This window comes from Netta rufina, assembly GCF_964035555.1.
Source record: "Netta rufina genome assembly, chromosome: 16".
NCBI classification, from domain to species: domain Eukaryota; kingdom Metazoa; phylum Chordata; class Aves; order Anseriformes; family Anatidae; genus Netta; species Netta rufina.
Window position 1 is genome coordinate 13385595 of NC_140140.1, and position 9393 is coordinate 13394987.

A 9393-nucleotide genomic window follows, 5' to 3' on the forward strand; every position below is an offset into this window, starting at 1 on the left:
CAAAGGATGCCAGGAAAGCATTTTGCCTGTTGTGTTCTCCCAGCCTTGGCAGAGCTTTGCCTGTTTGGCACCTTGCAAGCAAAACTGATACGATCGAAGCTGCTAATTCTGTGCTCCCAGCAACAGAAGATGCCGTGGCCTCCTAACCCCAGACCTCCGATCAGAACACGCAGAGATTGTCCAAAGCAGCTTTTCAGCACCACGTAGTTCATGAAAACCCTTAAAAGAAACCAAATCAGCATTGTGAGACATCTACAAGCTCCGATCAAAAAGCAAGGTGTTTTAAGGAGTAGACAGGCTCTGCCTGTACAACAAAATTTTGGCCAAAGACACTGAAATAGCCCCAGCTAAATCAGCTGTCTTTAGGATGCCACTGCCAAGTCCTTGTAAGTAACAGAAAAGAATTTCATGACTTGGTGCAATGTAACCATGTAAGGGCAACTCTGTCCATCTTGTACAGTACAAGTACAGTTCATTCCCTTTCATGGCTCTAGAAGATCTGAACTATTCCTGTCACAGGAACAAAGAACATTTTACATCACAATACCAGAAAATGCAACTCAGAATTGATTTTTAGAAGGACATCCTCGTTAAGATTCTGCACAAAGTTTTGTAAAACCTCACGCTGTGTGTAGTTCTGCTGGTGCAGATGGTGTGAATTTCAGGAAGCCTTTGGAACAGCACTAATCCACTTCCAGTCTAAGTTTAGGATATAACATCATATTTCATAGGCTTATTTTGACAAGAAAATAAAGTGATTTTTTTTTTCTTAAATTCTGAAATACAAACAGCAACAATCAGTATTAACAGCAGAGGTTTTGAATTACAACATAATTCTTAAATAATTAACACTGCGGTGTAAATTTAATTTGGTAGTTATAGTTTAATGGACATTTATTGCTTACAAAGACATGAGAGACCTCAAATTCATCCTGAGCTTTTAAGCTGTCAGTTCACTTTGTCTTAATGGGGGAATTCCACTGAAATCCACATGGATGAACAGAGTCCCAGGGGATCAGAAGCAAGTCAACAATATTTAGACTCTTTGGTAAACTTGGCATTTATCAGCAGTAAACAGTTACTGATTTATTTAAAGTCCTACCCTAATACCAAGGCAGAAACAGCTAATTTAAGATACGTCAGAAAGAAACATCAAGTCCAATTAAAACTTATCTCCCTTTACTGTGTATGAAGCAAAGTAATGAGGATTGGACGTAAGCCAAGCCAAGATTTCCCTGGATTGGAGACTGTATTTGTCTTTCCAGAAAGTGTTTTCAGAGATTTATCTGCTGGAAAAATGAATTATTTCCAGGAGAATCACAACAGATTTTTATTTTTCTTTTCTTTTTTTTTTTTTTTTTTTTGAGACATCCTTCTTGGTTTACTCTGATGTCAGAAAAAACCTCCAAAACAAATTTTGTCGTTGTTGGTTTTTTTTTGGGCTTTTATTTAAAAGGCATCTGTCTCATGTGCTTTCTGTATTAGTGAATTCAACGTGAAACTTTTTTTGGTCTTTTTAACTGAAACACAGGAAAGTTCTGTCACCTTGGAGGAGGACTAGTAAATTCAAGCGTTAACAGTGGAAAGACAGAACGTGTGACCAAAGATGTTTTAGTTCACAGCCATGTTAGCAAAGGCTAAGAGCTACTTTCAGCCTTCTCTGCTCAGAAACAAATGTTTGCATTACACTGCAACTACACATTAACATGGCCTGATTTAGTGCCTAGGCTCAGCAGATACCATAATCTTCCAAAGAAATATGTTGCAGCTTGAAGTGTCTAAGAAGCAGGCAGAATACAGATAAGGAGAAAGATACCAAACTCGGGATAGTTGATCCTCCTCCTTAGTTCAGAGGCAACAGTACCCCTACTCCAGACTCTCAAGAGAAGCCTGAGGCTGAAGTTTCCCACACCCATATGGATCCACAGCAACTTGCAAACAAGTCAGAAATAAGCCACATGGTAACCAGCTCTGCATGGAGACAACTTACAGCATAAACAGGAAAGTGTCACAAAAAACATTCCTATCATTTGAGAAAACTTCCGGAGGGCCTATACAGTGCTTAATATGCTGTTAAAACATAATGAAATTATGTGAGATCCCAAAGGTTCTTTAGTAAAGATACAGCACCTTGAGCACAGCACTTTACAAACACAATACAAAACCTTGCTGGAAGGCCTGATCAAACAGAAGACTGGACAGGCCATGAAACAAGGAACTTCTGGCCAATCTTGGCACACAAATTGGGAGCAAGTTCAGAGGCACCAGGAAAATTTACTGCAAGATCATGCTGATTTTAAGTGTTTTAAACACCTCAGTTTTATAGTATTCCTAAGATTTCAGCACTGCAGAAAAACCAACTTTATGTCTAATCCAGTATCTAAAGTGAATGCCTGAAACTAACTCAGCAAGCTTGAGCATCTATGTAGTCCGGGGTAAACAATTTTTCTTTCACAATGACTGCTTCATAAGCTTTGCAGGCAATCCATCAGTTTAAATTAAAACTAAGTATCTGAAGTGCAAGTAAAACCTTGAATGAACTTTTTCAAACTAAATTATAAAAAAATTCTTTCCATGTTATGTCAAAACTGTGAAGTGATGGAAGTTAAACAGACAGGGAATGGATAGATAAGAGAGGCAAAGTCAGCAAATGTGGTATTATTTTAGACTGTTTGCATCCTCCCTGGGTTCTGCTAGTAAGATAACTAAAAAAAATACATCAGCAGGTGGAGTTTATCCATTGAAGAGCTTTTAAGTCAGTTATCAAAATATTACCAATTATTAAGAGTTATTTCTCCTTTAATCATTTCTCTGCTTCTCAGCACCAAAGTCACACTTGAGAGTAAAAAGTAAAGCCTCAAGTCTTTCTCATGTTGAAACGAACTTGCTGGCATGCAAAAGTATTTCTCTAAGTTTTCCATGAAGTCCAGTATTAGTCATTTGCTTACAGAATGTGTACATGGCAAAAGAAATATTGTGAGCCTTTTATCAGCAGAAAAAAGCTAAACCTGGATATTATAACCAAAACAAACTCTTCGTTTTTCCTGTGAAACGGCAGCAAGCTGAATTAAGATTGGTACATTGCAAACAGTTCCATCACAGATTAAAAGAGGAGAGGAGCTACAATTGCAAAACCTATTATAGCTAGAAATACAGATTATAGAGGACAGAGGAACAAACTGGAAATTCTTGATTTTAAACTCTGGCACGGCTCTACAAGGCGATGTGCTGCATGAATTCACAGAATCTGTGTAATACACATCCTTCTTAGGCCTGCATTTCTACGTTCCTTTAAGACAAATTGTAACAACTCCACTGCTGTTTATGACTTGAACAAAAGACAGAACACAATATACATTTGAACTGTTTATTTTATATCAAACGTTCCATACCAGTTTCTTCTGTTAGAAGTTCCTAGAAGAAAATTAAACAAACATTGTTAGAAACTATTTAACAGCTCAAGTAATTATTTGGCCAACTGTGTAAACACCCTGTAAATACAGCGTATAGATTTTAACCTAGAAGTTGAATTTAGGTACTGAATTACTTCTGCGAAAGTTATTGAGGATAAGGTAAAAATACTTACTTGGAAACAATTCCATCATTTTTTGCCAGACGCAGAATGGAGTCGTCTGATTCTCCCTTTAATAAAAAAGTGAGCACATAATTGCTATCACACATTAAAAAGAGAGAAGCAGCAGCAGCATTTCATGCTGGCAGTGAAATGCAAACTTTTTTTTTTTGACAGATCACTGCATTACGCAGACTACACATTACACATACACAGACTGGCATTTTTAAAACAAGCTGTTAAATCTTTTGCCATTCTTCAAAATAATAAATAGAATTTGACAAAACAGAGACTTGCGTTAAAAAGAGGTACTTCTGAGTAAATGAGCTCTAGGAAGCTTCACATCACGCTTACAAATTTAAGTTATGATAGTAAATCTCTAATAATTATAAACAAAGTCAGATATCAGTTGCTTAGTGCATTCTTAGAGGAAAAAAATCCACTTGCATCTTCTAGTGATTTTTAAAAATAACAACAATAACAAACATCAATGGTTCTCCAAACCAATGAACTGAGGAAAAAACAGAAGAAACTCATTCTTGCAAGTGAATTAGTTCACATCTTCACACTGCTGTCATTATCCCAACAAAAGCTCTCCTCTAGAATGTGCAGAAGGCACACTGCATTTCCAGGGCCAGACATAAACCTAAAATATTACTAATCAATATAAAGGGAATCATGATCATTTTTGAGCTCAGGAAAACTTACCATCCTACGGATTGCTCCACAAATGGCGTATGTCTTGAACTGGCCATTGACTCTCCCCGTTACCTTGTCGACCTGTAATTACAAGCAAATTACTCCATACAGATTCTTACAGAGTTCTTGCAAAATTTTACGCTTACCTCACGCTTGCCAAAACCTTGGAAATAAATATTACTTGGTCAACTTTGCAAATATTTTTTACTGCAAACTTCAAAAACGCAAGGCAAATAGTTCAGCTAGTATACACAGAGGACCTTTTAATTTTATTTAAAATAAATTAAAAAAAAAATATTGTTTGCTACATAATGCAGGTATAACATCTAATGGATCAGACAGCATTAAAAAAATACAATAGAAAATGGTAGCTCAAAAAAGAGAACACTGGAATTTTACAGAAATGAAACAGTTCAATGTAAACCTGATCAGTGTACTTTACTGTCTTTATTATTATTTTTTTTCATGTTTAAGTCAGTATAATTGAAAATAGAGGTCAGGGATGGAAGGTGACAGTGTTGTTGAGGGACACAAATGGTTCTAAGCATTTAAGAACCTGAGAACCAAGTTAAAGAAATGGCAATGCAGCACACAAAATGCATAAGCAATCTCATTTCAGTTAACAGAGAACTCATTTCAGCGTTAACAGAAATGCTTCATGCAAAACATAGAAAATAGTGCTTTAATTAAGCAAAGCAGAACAGAAAAAGAGTTCTGCCTGGGAAACTGCACCTTTCTGAAACTTGGTACGAACTGTAAAGAGCATAGATCAAAAAGAATAAAAAATTGAGACTGGGTGTACGTGGACAGGCTGAAGAACTGTGCTCTTACAGAGAGGTGAAGGTAGAAGGGCTACTGATCTTCCAGAATTGAGCACTCTGTTTTCCGTTTCCTTCAGGAAAAGGAATCCCCTCATTTTTAACTCTAAATGTCTATCCTTGGGAAGTTTTATTTACTCGGTTAAGCACTGGAACAGACTGTTTTCAGAGCTTTATATAATTGTCTATACAGAATTACTTTCCAATAGGTTGAAAAATAACTATGGGTGACATGCCAATATTCTTGCATATACGAAAGCTTTCTAGTTCTACACTTGTATGACTCCTAGTGAAGCATTTGGAGATTCATCACAAGCTTTTACATTTCCTAAGTTCTATGAAAATTGAAATGTGTTGCTCTTTTATTTGTCGCTTCTATTGAAAAACTTACCTCAGAAATGTTTATCTGAATAGAAGCATGATCCTTGGCACCGATAATTCGGTTGCTAGCAGAGCTAAGGAATAAATAACAAGATATGTTTTAATAAAATGAAACAGTGGCAGCAAACAAAGACTATTAAAATCAAACTTACATGAAAATTAAAGCTGTGCAAGTTCAGATGCTAACAGCTTAAGGTTCACTGCTCAGAAAGCCAAAATCAAGTTTTAAGAACATTGAACAGAAACTTTCACTGGGTAGAGTCATGCTAAGTTGCCAGCTATCCCTTTAATTTAATCTTTACAAACGCAGCTCATTACTATTCAGTGCACACATAAGCACTGACCTTCAAAATGCAGAATATAATGTTGTCCCTTTTTATGTGCAAAAACCCCCTGTGAACAGTGGAACTCATAATGTATTTTCTGTGCCTTTTTTCATGGGGAGCCAGTAGAGCTCTCAGAAAATGCACAGGTCGCTAACTTCGGTCCTTTTAGAAATCATAGACTTCAGTAATGCTTTCTGTATGTGCTTTATTAGGTTTAACAAAACCCAATTTTCTCTAACCTTAAAAGAGCATCAAAGATGCACTATCAAGACAACAAATAATCCCTGAACAAGTGCACTACAGGATCGTGTAGCTCAGAAATGCTCACACAGCACCAATGCACCCATTTTCTCCTGAAAGCAGCCACAAAGGAGCCACCACATCCCGAGACTGACGGGCTGCACCTCGAGATGCTGAGAGCTCTCTCCAAACGGAGTTCTCCTTACCTATCCACACAAGGCGAGCATTGTCTCCAAATCCACCTTCCCCTTTACGTACTTACGCAAGACATTTATACAGAAACCCGAACAGAAACTTATATTTTTCCACCGGACACAGCAAGCTAATGGTTTACGGATCCAAGCCGCTGGCTGTTCGGATCTGCCGGTCCCCACTCACCACTTGCGAGGCACGTAGAGATCCACGAACTCCCCGGCGTCGTTCTGCATCTCGCCCGCTGATCCCTGCGGGAAGCGAGGCGCGGCTCAGGCCCGGCCCCACGAGGCCCTGGGGGGGAACCCCACGCAGCGCTCCCGACCCTCCCGGAGCCCTCCCCTGGCGCTCCCCCACCCCTCCCGGCCCCCCAGAACCCGGTTCCCAACCCCGGGCCGCCCCCCCAGGGACCCCCGAGCCCCCCGGGTGCCGCCCGCGCCCCGCCGCCGCCGCCATACCTCGCGCGCGGTGCTGAGGAAAGGAAGGGGCGGCCCCGCGGAAGCGGAAAGGCGTCAGAGGGAAGGGCGGGCTTCCGGGGGGAGCTGTGACGTCAGCGGTGTTTTGGGAGTGACGTCACTGCTCATAGGGGTGGCGTGATGTCATCAGGGCACTTTACTTTTGTCCCCCCCCAAAGCCATGAGGGGCCGGGGAAGCCCCCATTGTGTCCCCCCCCCTCGCCCCCCACCCTAAGCACAAGCCCCAGCAGCATAGCACGCAGGCGTTTGGTTACAAAACACGTAGAAAAGGGGTTTATTTCACAGCATTTCACAGAAAAGGGCACGGACAGGGAGCGGGCAGCAACCAAGGACCTTAAATTAACACGCTAGGGCAGAAACCGTGACAGAGGCGGGTGCAGACAGGAACAGCTCGCTCCTGTCACCTCCACTGGGCGCTGGCTGCTGCCCTCTGAGGTGACCGGAGCTCCTTGGGGAGAAGCAACATCCAAACACGCTTCGTGAGGGTCCCCTCTCAGTTTATCGATTGGTAATGCAGGAAGAGTCCTTTGCCACACGGTGGCAGCTTTTAGGTGAGAAGAGAAATATTAACACACAGGCAGAACCCAACAGGATGGCGAACTAGCTCAAAATTCAACTCTAGCTACAGAGAAATAACAGACACGCACAGCTCGGGTGCCCTGCAGAAGTGGCAGCTCCTGCAGAGGCACCACACCAGAGGTACCAATGTACAAGGCGCAGGCCCAGCAGCTGGATGCTGTCGTGGTGTCCTGAGCTTCCCTGCTCAGCAACACTGCGTGGCCCTGAGCCAAGCTGTAGAGTTCCCTTTAAACAGCATTCTGGCATTTAGTATTCCTTACCCTAAGCTGTTCTTCTGAAGAAAATGCAAACTAAATAACCAAAGGCCAACGCTTTCCCATTTATATCACGTGAAACCCTACCTTCCATTCTGGGAGGGGAGCTCTAGCCCAAATGCCCACTGCAACTAGATAAACTTCCACTGAATAGAGACTGGACTGCTCCAAAAATAAATACATTTTTCTCTAGATGGCTGAGAACATTACATTACAGAGAACTTTATACACTAAATAAAAGGAAATCCCCAGAGAAAGTAATTTTGTGGCTTCCTTTACACTACATGAAGCGTTTTACTATTTCTGGAGATACCTTTGTGAGGAGTTTCTTTGCTCAGTTCTAGCTCTTCCCCCTCACACAATGAGTATAGGAAGTGGTGGACCACTTTAGTTGCGTTTACCACATTTTTCTAATTTCAAGGCTCTCTATACTCTAGATGTTTAGTACATTGCTATTTCTTGCATGCAATGACAGTTATATTCAGTAGAAAGCTGAACTAGTAGACATTTTTCTAAACTTTTGGAAGATAACTGGCAAGGTTATTGTCTAACTTACCGCCTACCATCTCACTTACAGAGACTGGAAAGTCCTTCTGTGTTAAAGAGAAGTCAGTATCATTACGTTTACACAAATAACTTGAAGCTACATACAGTTGAACACACAAAAGATTTGATAGTCACTGTAGTTATTATATGAGAATATACATTTTGAGCCCTACTTAAAGAAGAAAGGGCTCCAGTATAGTTCTGGTGCAACTCTAATGACAACAAATTAGCTTCAGGCAAAACACAGCTGAAGAACAAAGATTCAGCTTTGTTTTTGCCTAAAACCAACATTTAATACAAGGAACAGCAATTTACATTACTTTACATATTAGATAGCAGGTAATCTTATGAGGTCTAGTATTTCATTTAGGAGTCAGACAAGTTACAAATTTCTCAGTCATAACAGCCAAGCATCAGTTTTGTTTCTTGCAAATAGGCAGTTACTTGTGTCATAATATTGCTTTGGAAAATAAAACCAAGAGCCAGTATCACAGAAGGTTCCACATATAATCAGAATTCATTCCCAACCTGGATATTTTAAAAATAAATGAAGGAATAGCCAATGGTCAAAGAAGTTATTTAACCTCTGGCATAACCATTAGAATGCTGCCTGGCACCAGCTGTTAAGTGGCTGTTCCGATGTGCAACAAATGCTAGTTTTGAGGACCATCACAGTGACGCAATTCTTGGAAGAACGGAATTAAAAAAGTAGCATTTTAAATATTGAGCATGCTTTGTTTCACTGGCTTAGTTTGGCAGGAATAGCTCCACACTTATGTACTTGCTCAGAGCACTAAGACCATATATAATACAGTCATACTAAAAAGGTGCTTATTTCAGACTACAAAACACAAATGAAACCCAGAAATTATACATTTTACAGCAAGTTGTTCTTAATTAGAAGCACTCATCTTCCATTTAAGAGCAAATTAGGATGGCAATCACTCTGCAGCTACCTTGTTCAACAGGTGGTATTTCATGACCTTTTGAATCAATCTTTACTTTTTAAATAAAGTGTATAATCTTAAAATACTATAATTAACTAAATTGAAACAGTAATTTCAATCTAGCTATAGATAGTATAGATGCCCCGTGTATCATTAGTGCAGATATACTGGAACTGTTTTCCTATATGCAAGGCCAATGTAGGTAAAGAATAAATGGCTATATAAATTCAGGATTTCCCACTAAATAACACAACTAACTTAAAAAATACTGGTACCAGACCAGCCGGTTTTAGGCACATCTTCAAAAAAAAAAAAAAATAAAGTATGTGTTTCATTAATGTAAAAAATGCAAAAAGATTCGTAG

At 39.8% G+C, this 9393-nt stretch overlaps 1 protein-coding gene across 3 annotated transcripts; it reads right to left on the bottom strand.

The window, feature by feature from the left end:
* Window positions 1–3353: 3353 nt before the first annotated feature.
* On the bottom strand, window positions 3354–6733 carry RPS21 (ribosomal protein S21; the record flags this gene model as incomplete). 3 transcript variants are annotated; one of them, XM_084296649.1, is made up of 6 exons in its annotated part: window positions 6686–6733; window positions 6414–6478; window positions 5480–5543; window positions 4280–4351; window positions 3587–3642; window positions 3354–3414 (listed from the first exon to the last, which is right to left on the bottom strand). In XM_084296649.1, exons 2-6 carry the CDS (start codon window positions 6461–6463, stop codon window positions 3405–3407), a joined length of 252 nt encoding a protein of 83 aa, XP_084152775.1. In that variant the 5' UTR covers window positions 6464–6478; window positions 6686–6733. The 3 variants fall into 3 exon arrangements, with proteins under 3 accessions (XP_084152775.1, XP_084152776.1, XP_084152777.1); XM_084296650.1 differs by having other exon boundaries at window positions 3587–3638; window positions 4276–4351; XM_084296651.1 differs by lacking the exon at window positions 3354–3414 and having other exon boundaries at window positions 3583–3642.
* Between the last annotated feature and the right edge of the window lie 2660 nt (window positions 6734–9393).